Consider the following 20,034-nt stretch of genomic DNA (forward strand, 5'->3'; position numbering starts at 1 on the left):
AAGCCCCTCATTTTATTGATGAGGAGCTACAGCCCACAAAGGGGAAATGACTTGACCAAGGTCACACAAGGAGCGAGCCACAGAACCAGAATAGGCACCCAAGCTCTCTGATTCCAAAAGCAGTGCTCTTTCCATCCCACAATAGATTTGTTTTCCCATCGTGCTTTTAGCTTTTTAAAGTTCCTTCATTTCTATTATCTCCTTTTATCCTTTTAACAACCTGTGAGGTAGATGGGAAAGGTATTATTGTCCTCATTTGATAGATTAGGAAACTATTCTTAAAGTGGAGACCATCTGTAACTTATCAGGACCACACAGCAAGTAAGGGCCAGAATGTGGATGAAAACTTCAAGATTCTCCAGCCTGAGCTCTCTCCTTGGCTCCTGCTAGTCCTTTCATAATACAAGGCAGTCTGGAGGGGAAGGAAGAGAGGGAGGGAGAAAGTGAGTAAGGGAAGGAGGAAGGAAGGAAGGAAGGAAGGAAGGAAGGAAGGAAGGAAGGAAGGAAGGAAGGAAGGAAGGAAGGAAGGAAGGAAGGAAGGAAGGAAGGAAGGAAGGAAGGAAGGAAGGAAGGAAAGGAGGGCAGGAGGGAGGGAGGGAGAAAAAGAGGGAAGGGAAATTAAGAGAGATCTAGAAAGGAACACAGGAGAAAAGCAATTTTTACTTTGTTGTTTGTTAATTCATTTGTTCTACCTTGTTTAAATGCTAAGAGCTTTAGATAAGCGTTTACTCCTTATTTGGTTCATTTATTTGATTATTTGCTTTATTCATGGTTATTAAGTTTATAACAAAAATATTTTTTTAAAAAAATCATACTTTGGACACTACAATTAAAACAATAAATGATGTCTACTGATTTCCTTTATGAATCATCTCTAAAATGTTACATATCCTTAGACCCAAAAAATCTTTCAACTAGGTTCTGTTTTCATCTTTATTATTATTTTTTAAATGTACAGCTTCCCCTTGCTCTGTAAATCTTGCAGTGACTTTTGGCCCAAAGTGCTATAACCCTGACCTGACAGGGTCACTGACTGTATATATCCTGCTGTATAAATCATATCAACATAAGGCAGTGTAGTAGAAAGAGTGCTAGGTTTGGAGTCAGGACCTTTGTGGCCATGGACAAGTCATTTAATGTCTCTGAGCCTCAGTTTCCTCATCTGTAAAAAATGAAGGTGGCATTAATATCCTATACCTTCTTGATTTTTTCTGCAGCATTTGACACTGTTGACCAGTCTCCCCTCCTGTAAACTCCCTATGGGTTTTCTTGACAGTTCTCCCTCCTGATTCTTCTACTATTGTGATCCCTTCTTCATCTACTTTGCTGAGTTATCATCCATATCCCATCCTATAACTGCAGTTATTGCCCAAGGCTCTATCCTGGGTCCTATTCCCTTCTCTCTCTACACTTTCATTAGCTTCCCAGTCTAGGAAATTATTCCTAGATCACTATTTCTAGCATCCTAGCAACTACTTCATATAGATCTCTTGAGCTCCCGCCCCACATCACCAACTACCTACTGATCATTCCAAAGCGAATGTCCCATGCACATTTCAAAATGATCATGTCCCACACAAAACTCATTTTCTTCCCCCAAGCCCACCCCTTCTTCTGAATTTCCCTGTTTCTGTCAAGGGCACCACCATCCTTTCAGTCACCCAGGTTTACAATCACACTATATCGCCCATGACTCTTCAATCTTCCTCATGTCATATATTCATTTGGTAAAATCTTGGCTACCTCCACAACCTGCCTTTACTGCCTTCTTTCTGCTCACACAGTCACCACCTAAGTCCAGCCTCGCATCATCTCTAGCTTAGACTATTGTAATGGCTTCCTAATTAGTTTCCCATCCTCAAGTTCATCTCCACTCCAAGACATCCTCCACCCACTGCGGAAGGGAGATTCCTTAGAATATTGGTCTTTAGGAAAGTCACTCTCCCAGCTCAGTAGTTCCCTATTGCCCCTAGAATCAAATACAACTCCTCATTTTGTCATTTATTGTCTTTCATCATCTGGTTCCAGTCTGTCTCTTTAGGCTTATTATATATATTACTCACTACCCAAACTGGACTTCTTGCTCTTTCTCAACATGTCACACACTATCTCCAATCACGACTAATAAAACATTTATTAAAGATCTCATATGTTCTAGGCATCGTACTAGGCACTTAGGATATCAAAACAAAAGAAGGACTACCCCTGACCTCAAGGAACTTACATTCTAAAAGGGGAGATAACATGTACATATGTAGATATATCAAAACACAAACAAAGCAACCTTGAAAGGGAAGGCTCTGAAAGCACTAGAGATTAGGAAAAGCCTTATACAAAAGAGCTGAGTCTTGAAGAAACAGTTTCCTTTTCGTCTTTGTATCCTCAGCACAATGCTTGGCATTGGTGCTTAATAAATTATTGTTGATGATGGGAGAGAAAGAGAGAGAGAGAGAGAGAGAGAGAGAGATGGGTAGACAGGTAGGTAGATAGATGATAGAGATGGATAGTTAGGGACAGAGGTGGATATAAATAGATGGATAGAAAGAGATAGATGGATAGAGAGATAGAGAAATGATGGATAGATGATAGATAGATAGATGGGAAACTATAGATAGATACATCTTTTATAAACCTTAAAGAGCTATAGAAATATGAATTTGTATTCTTCTCACTGCTTCTAAATCACACATTCTGGGGTGCACAAGTCAACCTTGAGAAGCAGAATGGTATCATGGAGAGCAGCCTGCCTTGGAGTCAGGAAAAATTACAGGTCTGGGTCAAAAAAGAAAAATAAGCCTCATGGTTAAAATATTTCCCCCCAGCTGGGGTCAGTAATTTAATTTAAGAGATTTTTACAGAGTGGTTTTCTGCATGGGTGGGAAACCCCAATTAGCCAGGTTTAAAGAGAAAAGAAAAGCCTACTAGCAATCTATGCTTTGGCAAAGAGCATCCATAATTCAAACAGGGGAAGGGAGAGAGTGTATGAACTGTATCAAATCAGCTGATGAGACACAGGCACCTAGGAAGCCGATCTGGGGGCACTTGGACAAGGAGTATTGGGCCCACCTTATAACCCTCCAGAGCTGAGGAAGAGCAGGTGAGCCTTTGACAAGGATCTTTAATGGATTCAGGGGTTCTAGGGAGAGAGTAACTCCCATAATCATCTTCTTTTTTGTTTGTTTGTTTGTTTTTGCAGGGCAATGAGGGTTAAGTGACTTGCCCAGGGTCACACAGCTAGTAAATGTCAAGTGTCTGAGGCCGGATTTGAACTTAGGTCCTCCTGACTCCAGGGCAGGTGCTCTATCCACTGCACCATCTATATGGCAGCTGCCCCCCAGAATCATCTTCTAACCAGACCTCCAATACCACAGAACTGGGGTCATTTAGGAAGCAGTGGGAGGAGTAATAAGCATTTATATAGCACCTACTGTGCACGAGGCACTGAGATACAAATAGTATCTCATTTGAGCCTCACAACAACCCTGGGAGGTAGATGCTATTATTATTCCCATTTTTTACAGTTGAGGAAACTGAGGCAAATAGAGGTTAAGTGACTTACCCAGGGTCATCCAGTTAGTGTCTGAGACTAGACTTGAACTTCCTGAGTCCAGGCCCAATTCTCTACCCATTGTGGCAGAACTCTTGCTATCTGATTAACAAGTCTCAGGACCTTACAATATCTTCTCTCTGCCATCTTGGCTCCACTTCCCTCGACCTTACAATATCTTTAAACACACTTCATTTTTTGGAGGGGAGAAAGGTTCTGAACTTGGCATTTCATCAATGTGGAGAACTCCCAGTGTGGAAAACCTCCTCCACAAATATGCAACTCCATCTATAATTTATGGTTTAGATACTCACCTGGGGCAAGGAGATAAAGTGCTCTGCTCATGGTCACAGAACTAGTATGTGGCAGAGACACAACTTGAACCCAGTTCTTGGGCTCATAGGGGAGAGGATCATGTATTTAAAGCTGCAGGAGTAGCTTAGAGAGAACTGGTGACTCAGTAGAAGGAAAAATGGTCTTGGAATCAGGCTTTAAATCCAGCCTCAGACATTTATTAATTATGTGAGCCTGGAAAAGTCACTTGACTCAGTTTCCTCAACTATAAAATGGGAATAATAATAGAACCTACTTTAACATATAGTAGGCACTATAGAAATGCTTAATTCCTTTCCACTCCCTTAAAGGTCATCAAGTCCCACAATCTCATTTTACAGATGAGGAAATTAAGGAACTAACAAGTTAAGTGATTTACCCAAGGTTACACAGCTAGTAAATCTCCAAATTGGAATTAGAACTTAGGGTCAGACCTCCATGCACTATGTACCCTGCCCCTCTCCCTTCATCATGTCATCATTGTTTCCTGTAGAGTATTTTATATTTGTGTATGAGTGTTCAAAACATACTACATAAAGTCCACTGGTGTTTACTCCAAGACCCCAATTATTTATAGAGCCCAGTCCAGTTCTTCATCAAACTCAATGTTATATACTTTCTTCCTGAGGAATGACTTTCAATATTTCTGATTTCCAAATACATTCCCCCAAATACATAACAAAACTTGCCTTTCCCTTTATTTGCCTGCCCTGAGCTTGGCCCAGGCAGTATTTGTGTTAAGCTAATCACAATTTACACTAAACTTCAGAGTCTATAAATATTTGAATAGAGGTCTAATGTGTAATGTGGTGCTGCGGGGAGATACACTGGCCAATGATAACTGTACAATGGTTTAGATGTTCACCAGACTCAAGGAAGAGAGGCAGCCTTGGCTCTGTGGATGAAAGGCTGCCCCTGAAATTTGCAAGACCTGGTTTCAAGTCTTGCATGCTGGCTGTGTGACCCTGAGCAAGTAATGTAACCTCTCTGTGACCCTAGGATTCTCTAAGACCCTACATTGTGGATCTGCATCAGTAAAGGCCATTTCTACATTGAAATTCCACCCACAGAGGAAATATCAAATCTGGATGGGGGATAAAAAAATGAGAAAGGGGGACATGTTAACTGTGATCTCTTTTCTCAGCCATCTGTCCTAACCCCACCCCACCCCTACTCCATTCCTGGAGAAGAAAGATTATTTTGTAGACCTTGAAGTGCTCAAATTGACTTCAGCTTGCTCACTACAAACCCACATTTAGAGAGCTCTTTAAGGTTTTCAAGATGCTATCTCAAGTAAGCCTCTCCCTCCCAGGGAGAAGTACTTGGAGAAGTTATGCTTATTTTGCAATTGAGAAAACTGAGGCAAGAATAAGTGGAGTATGTTAATATATTTTTAAACCATTGTCAGAAAAAATGTATGCAAGACACACTTTTAAGTTTAATCCACAATTATACTTTCTGAGTCTAGACAATTAACAAATATCCAAATATCAAATATTTAAAGATAATGATCCTGCTCCCACTGAGCCTTCTTTTGTTCTTACATCACAGTCACCTGGATACATCCATCAACATTCTCTCCCCTATACTCCTAGATTTGAATCCTCTCTTGTAACCAAAAAAAAAAAAAAGTAGTTCTGCAAAAACAGCTAATAGGTGACTGAGTCTGACAGTGTATACAACATTCTGCTGTATTAGTCCCCTGCCTCTCTGATGATAAATATTTCATTCTCTCTTCTCCAGGGTTCTTGCTTTTTGGCCATTTGCTCAGATATCGGCTACCTTTTAGGGATCTTTTCATATACATTGTTGTAGTCACTTTGTATGTTATTCTTTTGGCTCTGCTGATTTCCCTCTGCCTCAGTTCATACAAGCCTTCTGAAGTTTCTCTGAATTCCTTACATCCGTCATTTCTTACTGCACAATAATATTCAATCATTTTCATATACCAAGGTTTCTTCAGCCATTCCCCCACTTCTTTGATCCCACAAAAGGTACTGCTATGAATATTTTGGTACATATTGCAAATTTTTCTGTCTTTAAATTCCTTTGGGTACATAGCAAGTAGTGTGATAGCTGAGACACGAAGTACCACCAATTTAGTCACCTCACTTAAATAATTCCAAATTATTATCCTGAGCGGAGCAATTTACAATTCTACCAACAATGAATTAGTGTACCTCTATTCACACAACCCCTTCAAAACTAACTGTTTCCATTTTGTGTCATCTTTGCCAATTTCCAAAATGCAAAGCCCTCCAGTGGATTGATGGTTTGGTCCCTCTTCACTGTCCTGGTCAGCCTCCAGACCTGTTTTAGTATAACATTGTACTTGCTGAAATGTCATGCCCTGGGATGTATATAACAGTACACATGTGTTCTGATCACAACAGAATACAATAGAACTGTCACTTCCCTTAATTCAGATATTATATTTCTAGTTATGTGACCTAAATTTAAATTCTTTTTTTCCCCTCCAAATCTAAATCTTCCTGGTAATAGATCTTCTTGACCTTAAAACTTAGGTGGCTTCACAGATACCCACATTGTACATTTCCCCCTTCTTCTACTTGTGCATTTTAGTTATTGATTATTAACTAATTTACTAACTAATATTGAGTTTAGTTGATATCTGCCTTGATAAAAATCCAGTTTTTGTGCCTTCTAAATGAAGAAACTGAGGCACAGAGAACTAAGTAGCTTTCTCAGGCCAAACTCCATTCGGACTCATATTTTTAGCTAAACCCTCAGCATTAAGAGACTTGGCAAGGACCAGCATGGCCAGGGTCAAGCTAAACTGCTGGGCCTCAGTCTGCCAGGGCTCAGTGACTCCTGTACGGCAGGAGGTTAGCACCCTCTTTGCAAAAACAAAACTTCTAACAATAACAATGGCATTTTGGTTTTATCTTTAGTTAATCGGCAAGGATATCGAAGAGTCCATTGAAGAAGAAACATCTGGAGACTTGAAGAAGGCCTACTTAACTCTAGGTAACATCAGTTTGGGAAGGTTCCCTCCCCCACTAACATAATCATTACCTAACAGCCCATGTCTGAAACCTACTAATATAATTTAATCTTTTTGTTTTGTTTTGTTTTTTGCAGGGCAATGAGGGTTAAGTGACTTGCCCAGGGTCACACAGCTAGTAAGTGTCAAGTGTCTGAGGCCAAATTTGAACTCAGGTCCTCCTGAATCCAGGGATGGTGCTTTACCACTGCGCCATCTAGCTGCCCCCAGTATAATTTAATCTTAACGGATTTATTAGTGACACCAAAGGTATTGATAAATAGAATCCAAGCAATAAGCTACAGATGAGTCGAGGATGCCTTTCTCTATTTTGTTTTCCTTAACGTTTTGAAAGACAAAGAGCTATCTTTGGGGGAAAAAAGAAGTCTACTGTGAGAGGGGGGAAGGAAGCCCTGATTTTTAAAACTTGCCAGCAAAACACCAGGGCACTCACTCTCCAGTTTTTGCCAATAGGCAGGAAATAGCAGAGATGGGACAGGAGGAGCATGCCTTGGCAGAAGCCTTTCTTTTTGCAAGACCTAGAGTGAAGGCATTGTCCATTGTCCACCATCGAAAAGCAAGGAGTCCAGGGCATCATACCAAAGAGAACTAAAAGGAGTATTCCCAGAAGAAGGATAATCTGAAAAAAATTTTAAAACAACCCTGGAAGTTAAAAAATGTTCTCAAATTGCCAAACATTTCTTTTTTTCCCCCTAAAAATAATGGCAGTAATTGATTGTTTCGTCCACACTTGTTTTGCATTCAGATTAGTGGAACCTCTGCAATGATCTATGTGGGCATGAATGTCCCTAGTGTTACCCATGACTCATACTGAACAAACACATAAGACCTTGCACAAAGACTGTGCTTTGGGCTTAAAGAAGGATTCTTCAAACAGAATCTGGGGATCTTCATGACCTAACAAACCCTTCCCCCCTGGCCAGAGGCCTTCATGTCTTCCTAAACATTTGACGTCATTGTCCCAGATTCCTATACAAGAAAAGAAAAACAAAGAATCAGGTTCCCAAACGGCAGCTATACTCGTATAGCACTTTAAGGTTTACAAAGCACTTTATATGAAGCTTCCAGGCAGCACAGCACTGAATCTGGAGTCAGAAAGACCTGAGGTGAAATCCAGCCCCAGACACTAGCTGTATGACCCTAGGCAAGTCATTTAACCTCTATCTCAGTTTCTCACAGGATAATTGTGAAGATCAAATGAGATAATATTTTTGAAGAACTTTGCTAATCTTAAAATTCAATAAAAATGTTATCGAGGAGGAGGAGGAAAAGGAAGAGGAGGAGAAAGAGGAAGAGGTTATTTGATATTCATAAAACCCTATGTGGCAGGTAACCATGTATATTGTCACTGCCACTTTAAAGATAAGGAAACAGACTCCTAGAATTAAGTGACTTTCCCTTAATCACACAACTAATAAGTGTCTGGGCAGTCAAGTGGTACAATGGATAGAATGCTGGGCTTAGAGTTAAGAAGACTCATCTTCCTCAGTTCAAATCTAGCCTCAGACACTTACTAAATGTGTGACCCTGAACAAGTCACTTAACGTGTTTGTCTCAGTTTCCTCATTTATAAAAATGAGCTGAAGAAGGAAACAGCAAACCACTCCAGTATCTTTGCCAAGAAAAACCCAGATGGGATCATAAAGGAGTCAGATATGCCTGAACAATGATAACTGTCCAAGAAGGAACTCGAACCTAGGATTCCCCTAACTTCAAGTCCAGCTTTTGCTCCATTTAAAGCATGCTTCCTCCAAATTAGAAAGTAAAAATAAAAATTGCCACAAGAAGGGACAATACAAATTTTTGTAGCTATGGATAAGTAACCATATTTAATTATGGAATCTTCATTCATTCTTAGCAGATATTTGATTGAGGAAGGAGTTACAACAATGAAGTACTCCTGCTTACTACTGTGTGGCTACTACAGTGACTCCCAGGCCCACTATCATTAGCTGACTGACTCCCTTCCTTCTTCCTACCCTTCAGCTTCTGAGAGCTCAGGAGGAGTCACTTTGGAGCTGTGCATACCAGCCAACCACTCTTCCTTTTACTTTCTGCAAAACTGAGTCATTGACAGAGCTTGGAAAAGTCTTTCTTAACAAGTCTACTGATAGAATTCCTGCTGTCACTGACCACAATGAGAGCCCACTTAAAGAAAATTCTCTTTAAAAAAAAAAACATATTTCTTCAAATAACCAGAGAGAAAGGAAATAGAACAAGAAATAGCTAAGTAAATTTGATGGACTATACAGATTCATATATTGATGTTAAAATTTGTTTTTACATATATTTTGGAAAATAAAATTCTATTCAAAGAAAATGACTGGGGGCCATCGCCTTCAATTGTTTGGCCCTCTCAGAATCTCAGATATAACTACCCCAGAGTTGGCCACCCTCAAGTCTAATTCATTTTCCCACAGAATCAATATCTTTTCAAAGAAAGGGTCAAGAACTCATCTTTAATCAGTGGGAAAGAGTGAATTTAGACTGTTTTTCTTTTAGCATGGAAACTACAGGGGCCTATAGGAGACATCTGCCCCATAGCCTCCAACCACAGAGTTTGAGGGAAGAGACAGTTTCCTACCCTCATTGTGTTCCTTTTGTGTTCACAGGGAAACATAGCTGGTCATCTTCCTCTCAGATTGCTGATGAGTGCAGATAATCCATGAGACTAGTATTGAGAACAAGATTCTCCTCCTGTAGAGGTGTGACAGACATATATGCCTTTATGTTTAATTCATTATTTATAGTAACTGTGAGTTATGGTCATTGTTTCTAAAGACCTATCTTCCTTTAACCACGCATTTGTCTTAATAGTTGCATCATCACAGTGCTGTGAATTCGGGTTAAACTGGCAAGAGGCAGAAACAAAGGAAAGTAGTTCATTCTCTCCAAATGTTGTTAGCAAAGATAGATAACCCTCAATTTCAGGGGAGGGAGGACTAATCAAACATGTCCTAGAGTTAGTCTGTATCTAGTATGTAGTTTGAATGTCCACACTCCAAAGATGTGTGATTCTGTCAGAAAATGTGGCCCCTCCACTGTAACAGACCACCACCCCACTAAGCCTTAGTAGCTTATCTTTATACATTCATTAAAAGAGCATTTATGAAGTCCCTACTATGTGATAGGCACTGTAATTAAAATATAAAAGTGAAAACAATCCCTGCCCTAGAGAAAAAGAAATGACCATAGATATAGAAATCCAAGGGGCAGTTAGGTGGTACAGCAGATAGAGCACTGGACTAGGAGCAAGGAAGACTCATCTTCTGGAGCTCAAATCTGACATTTATTAGCTGCGTGACTCTGGGCAAGTCGTTTAACCCTATTTGCTCAGTTCCTCATCTGTAAAATGAGCTGGAGAAGGAAATGGCAAATGAATCCAGTATCCTTGCCAAGAAAACCACAAAATGGGGTCATGAAGAGTTAAACATGACTCAAATGACCAAACAGCAACAGCACATAAATACAAAATAATATCGTGGCAGGGGGAGATATTGACCATGGGGAGGATCAGGACAGTCTTTCCATGGGAGGTGGTGCTTGAGCTGAGTCTCAAGGAGAAGACAAGAAAAAGGTGTAATTCAGGCATGAAGGAACAACCTCTGCAAAGACTAGGAGGTCCATGATGGAATGTTTCGTACAAGGAATAGGAAGTAGGTCAGTTTGGCTGGAATCAAGAGTACGTGACAGTGAGTTATATGCCATCAGCCTACAAAGGCAGACCAGCGGCAGATTCCAAAGAGCTTTAAATGCCAAGAAGAGGAGTCCCATAGAGCTTGCCTCTTGAACTTAGGGTGATTTGATCAGACCTGTGCTTTAGGAATCTCCATTTGATAGCTATCTGGAACATGGATTAGAGAGGAGAGAGATTTAAGAAAGGGAGACCAGGGGCAGCTAGGTGGCAGTGGATAGAGCACGGGCCCTGGATTCAGAAGGATCTGAGTTCAAATCTGGCCTCAGACACTTAACAATTACTAGCTGTGTGACCCTAGGCAAGTCACTTAACCCCAATTGCCTCACCGAAAAAAAAAAAAGGAAGAAAAAGAAAGAAAGAAAGGGAGACCAATTAGGAGAGCAGTGATGAGGGTCTGAACTAGGGGGGTGGCCACATGATTAGAGAGAGGGACGGATATAAGGGGTGCTGTGGAAACAGGACTGACAACACTTGTCAGCTTATCAGATATAGGAGCAGGGATTGTTGTTCAGTCATGTCCGACTGCAATCTCATTTTGTGTTTTCTTGGCAAAGATACTGGAGTACTTTGCCATGTCTTTCTCCAGCTCATTTTACAGATGAGGAAACTGAAGCAAACAGTATTGAGTGACTTGCCCAGGGCCACATAGCTAGTGTCTAAGGCCATATCTGAACTCAGGAAGACTCATCTTTCTGGTTCCAAGCCCAGTTGCTCTATCCACTGTGCCACCTAGCTACCCGGAGCAGAGGCAAGGAAGAGTAAAGAGTCAATGATGACTTTGATATTGTGGGCCCAGATGACTGGAAGGATGATGGTGCCCTTAAAAGACATAGGGAAGTTCAAAAGGGAGGGAGGTTTAGAAGTAAATAACATGAGTAACATTTGGGGTCATGTCGAGTTTAAGATGTTGACAGGACACAAGTGATTTTTCTGAGACTGAAAAATTTCATTGATTGGTAACCAGTTTTCTGTTAATGAACTCTGAACTTAGATAGTGTGGTCTTCAGACAGTAGACTAGTGCAGTTAATTGAGGAGCTTTTACCAGTTGGTAGGATGTGTCAAAGTATGTACTTAGCTGGCCTTGCCCTTGAGAGCTCAGGGCTGGCTACAAGCCAGAAAGAGGTAGCCTTCCCCAGAACGAAGATGTTAGTGGAGAGCTCAGGCTGTGAAAGACTGTTTTCTTTTTTTGTTTTGTTTTATTCACTTATTTATTATTGCGGGGCAATGAGGGTTAAGTGACTTGCCCAGGGTCACACAGCTAGTAAGTGTCAAGTGCCTGAGGCCAGATTTGAACTCAGGTCCTCCTGAATCCAGGGCCAGTGCTTTATCCACTGAGCTACCTAACTACCCCTGAAGGTCTGTTTTCTGACTGGGAAGCCTTCTCCACTCTAGCCTGGGAGACCCAGGCTGGGTATATGAAATCTCCTTCCCCTCCCCAAGAGACCCTTCAAAATAGGAGAAATTCTCCTTTGCCCACAATTACTGTTCAAGTGTGGCTCTGGTTGAATGGGAGGCTTTTGGACAAAGGGCCTTCTCCAGATCCCACTTTATGACAAATGAGAATTAACCCCTCTTCCCCTCAATGAAGACCACCACCACCTCCATCCCCCCAAGCATTGGCTTAACATCATCACTGGAACCAAAAGCAGCTATTGTCTGGCAACCTCCTCTGATGAGACCATTCTTTTCCAGCTGCTTCAACCTTCCCTTTGTTTGAGTAAGCATGGGGTCTAAAAATGGCTCATTTTCTCATTTCCCTTGGTCTTGCCCAGTGAGATGTGCCCGAGACTGTCCAGGCTACTTTGCTGAGCTCTTGTACAAGTCCATGAAGGGAGCTGGGACTGATGAAGAGACTTTAATCCGAATCATTGTAACCAGGGCTGAGGTGAGTAAGACAGGGGAGACCTTCCTGTGAGGAGGCAGTCTGGGGCTTTTTGCATCAGCATCATCAAGAGGTCTTTATCAGGGGGCAGCTAGGTGGCACAGTGGATAAAGCACCAGCCCTGGATTCTGGAGGACCTGAGTTCAAATCTGATCTCAGACACTTGCCACTTACTAGATGTGTGACCCTGGGCAAGTCATTTAACCCTCATTGCCCCACAAAAAAAGAGGTCTTTATCAAATAACTGTTTTATGTTTTTGTCTGTCTCTCTGTTTCTATGCAAAAGGTAGGGGGAGGGGAGGAAGAGGGGGGAGAGCTATACCAAAAAAAGTGAATCAGATTGAAGTCCTTCCGTGAGGTGGCACAGTGAATAGAGTATTGAACTTGGAATTCAGAAGTCCAGAGTTCAGATCCTGCCTTAGACCCTTACTAGCTATGTGACCCTGGGCAAGTCACATAATCTATATCTCCTTTAGTTTCTTCATGTGTAAAATGGAGGTAATAGCACCTATCTCTCAGGCTTGTTATAAGGATAAAAATGAATTAATATTTGTAAAGCACTCTGCAAACTTTAAAAAGCTATATAAAGAGTTTCTAAAAGTACAGGGGCAAAGCGATTTGCCCAGGGTCACACAGCCAATGTGCATAAGAATGAAGATTTGAACTCCTGGCTCTGAGGCCAACTCTCTCTCTCTCTCTCTCTCTCTCTCTCTCTCTCTCTCTCTCTCCCCCTCTTTCCCTCTCTCGCCTTTATGTAAAAAAGACAAAAAGCCTAAGCATTGCTTCTATTTTTGTGCCACACAATTAAAAGGAGCTCAAGTCATGGTACAATACAGGTGTCTGTTGCTCCTGTGGGTTGTGACAAAAGTATAGGTGTCCTTGTTCCCATTACAAGGAAGGTCAAATAGAAACCCAGGGTAGGTGTCACAGCATGGTGGCAGCTCTATATCACCTGCCTCCCAGACTTAGTCACTACTCCAACTCTGTTCAGCCTCTGCTGAAAGGTAATCTGCAGAAATCCTAGTGGGCAGATGAAAGTCAATGTGGAAAGGACAGTCAGCCTTAGGAGCTTAGGAGCAAGAGTCAAACTTCATAGACCATGCTCCAGGACAGTGACTCTCAAATGGTGCTTCTTATAGCAGTGGAAGTAGGTAGAATGCAAAGAAAACAGTTGCTATGCTAGACAAGCCCATGACTGCCAGCCCATCCAAACAACTGGAACTGTGCCAATTGGAATGGGTACTTTAGGAGGAAGGAGGTTCCCATCTTGCAGGGTCTTCAAACAAAGGTTAGATGGTCAATTGTTGTGGACAGGTATGGGTTGGACCAGATGGCTACTGATATGACTTCCAACTCTATAATTCTGTCATTCTGTGATACTTTGCATCTATGTGTTCAGCCAATATGGAGAATCAGTGGAGGCTGCTAAATATCATTCACATGACTGAAAATTGGCCTATTAATTTTAAATTATGAGCCTAATAATATGTATAAGTACTTCATTGTCATTCTGCCTTGGCAACGTGCATATAAAATAACAGCTGTCCATTTATATTAGTTTGTTTTTACCACAGATATTTTTGTACTAGTGCCCATTATGCATGTCAATTGTCAAAGGATCTATAATCTCCCCATCTTCAGGAATTCCAGGTGTGAGACTTCCTTCCATAAAGGCAGAGCCACACCAGCTATTACTTTGAACATAAATTTTAAGGAAATGCCTGAGGCATACAGGTTAATTGACTTATACAAAATCACACAGTTAGTAAGTATATGAGGCCCCATTTGAATTCGGGGGAAGCAGAGCCTTGTGCTCTATATACTACACCATAGTGTCTCTACAATCCATTATGCATAATTGGGCAAAACAGGAAAGTTTGAAAAGAGTAGAAAGCAAAATTCGAATAACCAAGACTCTAACAATGAAACAAGTATCTTTGAACCTGCCCGAGCACCAGATCCCAAATAAAGAAGAAATACAAAGGCCATGATACGTAAACACCAATTTGTGTTTACTCCTATTAATCTGGAGTATTGTACACTACCTAATTCTTAAATTATTCCATCAAAATTACAAACAAGTGACTTTTAAGGCAAAATTTGATTTTTTTAAAAAGTGAATATGCAATTAGTCCTAGAGGACTAAGTAAAAGGGAAAATGAATTGTGAAATGGCACATTTGGGTGCATTTGGAGTGGCAAGATGGGCTATTGCCTCAAATACTGGGTACCCTTATTAGGAGCAAAATAAATTAGATCTGAGAACACAAAACTCTCTTCTTCATTCATTTGGTATTTTTAGGAGGAGGTAGTAGAAGATAGAAGAGCTTGATGGGATGGGATGGTCCATGGGGTCTTGAAGAGTAGGACATGACTGAATGACTGAATAACCACAGCAAAATGTAGAGTTCATTGTAAAAGGTTTGACTGCAAGGCTTCTTCCAGAGTTTTATTTAAAACAAAGTTTCCCTCAAGAAGTCTGAAGAATCCTGGTGGAGGACACACCGCTGAGTCACTTTGGGATACCTTCTTTGGGTCTTTCCCATCCTGGAACAGGCCAGGAATAACCTTGCAGGGACAGGTAGATGACTTACCTGCTGTTTGGGAAAGTTTTTTAAGGTATGCAGATGGAAGATACTTTTTAAGGGCAGCATTTCATCCTTATCTACCATGCAAGAAATCCTGTAGTGGATGCAAAAGGGGAATAAAAAAGGAACACTTAGGATCCACAAAAATTGTCTCTCAAAAAGTTGTCAAAAGAAGGGAGTAATTTTGATCCACAGCCCCTTGACAAATAATATAAAACATCTGGTGCCAGATTTAAATAGAAATTAGCAACTAGAAAGTTATTTCTTCTTTATTTCTATTCTTGGAATAATTCTTCCCTCCCCCACTACTTCATCATTTCCCTTTCTCTTTCCCTGTTCCCCCCTTTTTTCTCCTGTTATCTCCTTTCTTCTCTTTTTCTTTCCCTCCCTTTTCCCACTCTTCTTCTTTCTCTTTACCTCTCTCCTTTTCTTCCCATCATGGACTAGGCTTTCCAGGGACAAACAGCCATCCAATTAACTTCTTTCCTAGGTTTCATTGACATTCAAGGGGTGCAACTTACAAGCAGCAATGGAAGGTTACACCTCATTCTTGTCAGATTGGGGTAGCAGAATGCACTAGAAGGACTATATTGACTATATTGTCTACTACCTATATAATATTGGGGCAACATTCTATCTCTCTGAGCTTCAAATAATAAAATAAAATGATGGGGATCTTTAAAACCCCTCCCAGCTGTAATCAGAAAGAGAAACCCAGGAATATTGTCAATCAGCAAACTGGAGTTATGAGGCATGGTCAAAGCATTTCTGTGAGGATCACAGGAGGGGAAAACAGAGGAAATATATTGATAGGAGTATAACATTGGCCAGTGGTTCTCAAAGTGTGATCCAAGGACTTCTCTGGATCCCCTAAACCACTTGAGGAGGTCTGTGAGGTCAAATCTATTTTCAGAATAGCACAAAGACTTTTTCATTTTTAATTCAATAAATATGAACAGATACAATCCATATAAATAAACATTCTTCATGGGGTCCTCCCTTGATAATTTTTAAGAATGTTGAGGAGTGGGGGTGGCTAGGTGGCACAGTGGATAAAGCACCAGCCCTGGATTCAGGAGGACCTGAGTTCAAATCCAGCCTCAGACACTTGACACTTACTAGCTGTGTGACCCTGGGCAAGTCCCTTAACCCCCATTGCCCTGCAAAAAAAAATGTGAAGGAGTCCTAAGACCAAAAAGTTTAAGAAACACTACTATAGACCACCAGTCAGAGGCAAAATCTGGTTGTGGATGGGAGACCTCAACTTTCCAGGATTTCTTTCTGTCAAAGCACAGAAGATAATCAATTCTTGACATGTTCTACTGATGATTCCATTCAATTTAGAGAGAGTAACAGGAGCTTCTATCATGTCTGAGACCAATTCTGACCAGTAAGGAGTAATTGGTTGGCAAAGCCAAGATCAAAGGAAACTTGTGAGGCAATCATCATGTCATTGAGCAGTTTGTTATAGATAAGAAGGAAAACTTTGTTCAGAATCAAACTGATGTCCTAAACTTTAAGATAAATGATTTTGAAGAGTTTGTAAAAGTGATGGATGAATAGGAAGGATCTCATGGATTGAGACCCCAGAAAGGAAATGGGTTCAGGAAGAAGGGGTTCTCAGGAATAAAATTCTGGCAACTGTCCTGATTAATTCTGATGAGAAAAAAAGAAGATAGCTAAAGAATTCAATGTGCTTCAACAAGTAATTCACCAACTCTAGCTTTTAAAGAACTTCTATAAAGGCAGCTTTCTCTAGTGGATTTAGGTCTGTCTTCAAAGTCAGGAAGACCTGGATTCAACTATCATCTTTTGACTCATCCTGGCTCTGTGACTGAGTAAATGTTTTAACTTCTCAGACTTCTAAGCAATTCTCTAAGACTCTAAGTGGCCAAGCAGGTGCCAATCTTCATTGGTAGAGAGGCTTTCCTCACTTGGAATTCCCTACACCAGTGACAGTTTCAGCCAAAAATTTTAAAAGATATAACAGATAAAAGACTGAGAAAGTAAATGAAGGGGAATACAAAAGTGTGCAAAGTCCTGGGAGATGTCAGGGAGGATAAGGTCCAGTTGAAGCTCACAATAAATTCTAACAACAATAAAAAAGAACTTCTTTAAGTAATACTGGGATCAAGAGGAAAAATCAAGCGATAGCCAGGGAATCCGGTAGAAAGCAAATATTCAACTATTTCACTTCAATTTTCACTACCAAGAATGAGCTCTCTGGCTGGGAAGCAATTATTAACAGGGAAGTGAATTTATCTTAAGAGATTTGATGGTAGTTTCATGCTCCTGGCCCTGAGAACCAAAACAACTTTCTCTCTCTTTGTCTCTGTCTCTCTCTCTTCATCTGTCTCTCTCTGTCTCTGTCTCTCTCTGTCTCTGTCTCTCTGTCTCTGTCTCTCTCTGTCTCTCTGTCTCTGTCTCTCTTCATCTGTCTCTCTCTGTCTCTCTGTCTCTGTCTCTCTCTCCCTCAAAACCTGGGCAGGAAGAAGACAGTAATTCGAGCCCCCAATTTCTGAGTTTCCAGGCAGGAGATCATGTTTAAGCTGAAAGAGCTCCTGACTAAAGGCTGCTTCTGGAGCCAGAGGGGAGCTGAGTTCTTCCAGCCCTGCCAAGGACTATCCAAGTCCTTCACTGGTCTTTTCTCCTAACAGGTTGATCTCCAGGCAGTGAAAGAAAAGTTCAAAGAGAAATACCAGAAATCCCTTGCTGACACCATATGCTCTGACACATCTGGGGACTTCAGGAAGCTGCTATTGGCTCTCCTACACTGAGCCTAGCGCGGAGCAGCAAGAACACAGGAGAGAACTACCTTTATCATGGGCACTTTCCCTATCCTGATGAAAAATATGAGACGGGCAGGAAAAGCCATGGAGTGCACGAGTTTATTTTCCAAGCCCTGTTTGCTACAGCTGGCCTAGCAGCCTTGGTTGAGGGTATTGTTCTCAGTGGGCTTGTGTAGTTAATCCAAACTGAAATGTACCGGCCTAAAATAATGTGCTCTCTCGCTCTCTCTCTCTCTCTCTTTCTCTCTTCCTCTTTAACTTGTTACTGAATGTTTACAGAGTACAATAGCAGAGTGCAAAACCAGAAGCTAATGAGAAGCTATGTGTTTATAATAAAAATGTATATACATTCACAAAAGCGTTTGTGTGTTAGAGGGGTGGGCTTCTGGCTGGATCGAATGGTTCATGTCTACAACAGGATTTCACAATAAGCAAATTAATTTATTTCCTTTCTGTTTATACTTTTCTTTTTTTTTCAGGGGGGGAGGGGGAGAGGGTCCGAGACCTGTGATTTTGTTGATACAAGAAACTGTAAAAACTCTTTCGACTGATTCAAATCAGCATCTCCCTTCTAACTTAACTATCTTAAGAGAGTCACCTAGGACACTCCAAAGTAACTTGTTGACAGCATGGTCACACAACTAGTGCATGTCAGAGGTAAGACTTGAACCTGAGTCCCAACAATTCAAGGCAAGGTCTCTATCTACTTCACTCCATTAGGCCTCATGTATACTTATGAGGACTAATTCAATCAGCTTCTTACAAAGTCTGGGCAACATGTCCAGTCCCTATGGGCATGAGCTCTGCAACCTGGGTCAAGTTATCTTCTCTGTGATACAAAGGGTATGGACTAAAATGACCTCTAAGGTCCTACAATATGTATGTGTATATATTATAAACACACATATAGACATATATGTATAGATCCATATAACTACATATGTGTACATGTATACGTATACATACACACACACACACACCTTATTGTCTGTTTATGTATCTGTGTGTATGTGTTTATTTGGGCCAGAACTAGAATTTAGTGGGTATAGGCAGCTTCCATTGAGAAATGCCCTCTACCAATACAGATCACATGGTCTTTGAACCTTCTAGAATTACCTGGGGAAATGAGTGATTGTGGAACTTGCTGAAGGTCACACAGCCAGTAGGATGCAGAGGCTCTACTTCGATAGAGGTAGGTGTTCCTGACATGGAGGCCAATTTTCTGTCAGTTATGTCATGCTGCCTCTCATCTAGACACTGGACCTAAGGTTTCATGGATTCAGGGAACTTCCACATGAGTAAAGTCCCTCTACCAATGCAGATCACCACATTCCCAGCAACTGTGAGTCTACAAGAGTTGCCTCCAGCACTGAGAAATTAAGTGACTTGCCCATGGTCACAGAGCAAGTTTCTTAGACACAAGATTCAAACTTGGTCTTCCTGGCTCCAAGGGCAGCTCTCTCTAGCTACTATAAAATAGCTAGCATTTATATAGCATTTTAAGGTGTGCTTTATCTATGTTAATTCATTTGATACTTACTCCCAACAACCCTGTGAAGTAGGAACTGTTATTATCCCCATTTCACAGATGAGGAAATTGAGGCTGAGGGAAATGCCAAGGACCATACCATATAGCTCATAAGTATCTGAGGTAGGATTTGAACTCAGGTCTTTCTGATTCTAAGTCCAGTGCTCTATCTTCTGTGCTAACTAGCTTCATTGACTATCTATGTAAATAAACACAGTCATTTAGACTTAATAGTTCATAAAAACAGCTCATGTTTATTCAGTGTTGGGAGTGCTACCAATCTCATTTTATAAATAAGGTCCAGAAAAGGGACTTGCCCATAGTCATACAACCAGTAAATGTAAAAGCCATATTTTTCCTGGCTCTAAGTCCAGTGAATTCCTTCTACTATGGCACAACCGCTCCAGTCTCTAAATGCTCCAAAATTCTCTCTTGACTGCTAATGTTAGTTTGCTTAAATCAAGTATTATGCTTTCATATATATAGACAATTTTTGAGTCATCTTGGAGGTTAGATGTAAGACTCATAAAATTCAAACATGCTTGTGAAATGCAAACACAAAGACATCTAACAATGGTCAGTAATAGCCTGTAACACCTGCTAATGTACCCTCCTAATTGGTCTCTCTGATTGTTCTTCCTTCTC

The 20,034-nt window shown here is 40.9% G+C and overlaps 1 protein-coding gene across 1 annotated transcript in view; it reads left to right on the forward strand.

Annotated features, from left to right (window-relative positions):
- The window catches only part of ANXA13 (annexin A13), a 79,250-nt gene extending 61,089 nt beyond the window's left edge, over positions 1 to 18,161 (forward strand). Inside the window, exons 9-11 of the mRNA XM_043977405.1 lie at positions 6,793 to 6,868; positions 12,376 to 12,488; positions 17,730 to 18,161. Of these exons, the coding sequence (XP_043833340.1) occupies positions 6,793 to 6,868; positions 12,376 to 12,488; positions 17,730 to 17,849 (309 nt within the window). The 3' untranslated portion in view covers positions 17,850 to 18,161. The remainder of the gene's footprint in view (positions 1 to 6,792; positions 6,869 to 12,375; positions 12,489 to 17,729) is intronic.
- The last annotated feature ends 1,873 nt before the right edge of the window (positions 18,162 to 20,034 follow it).

This window comes from Dromiciops gliroides, chromosome 1 (assembly GCF_019393635.1).
Source record: "Dromiciops gliroides isolate mDroGli1 chromosome 1, mDroGli1.pri, whole genome shotgun sequence".
NCBI classification, from domain to species: domain Eukaryota; kingdom Metazoa; phylum Chordata; class Mammalia; order Microbiotheria; family Microbiotheriidae; genus Dromiciops; species Dromiciops gliroides.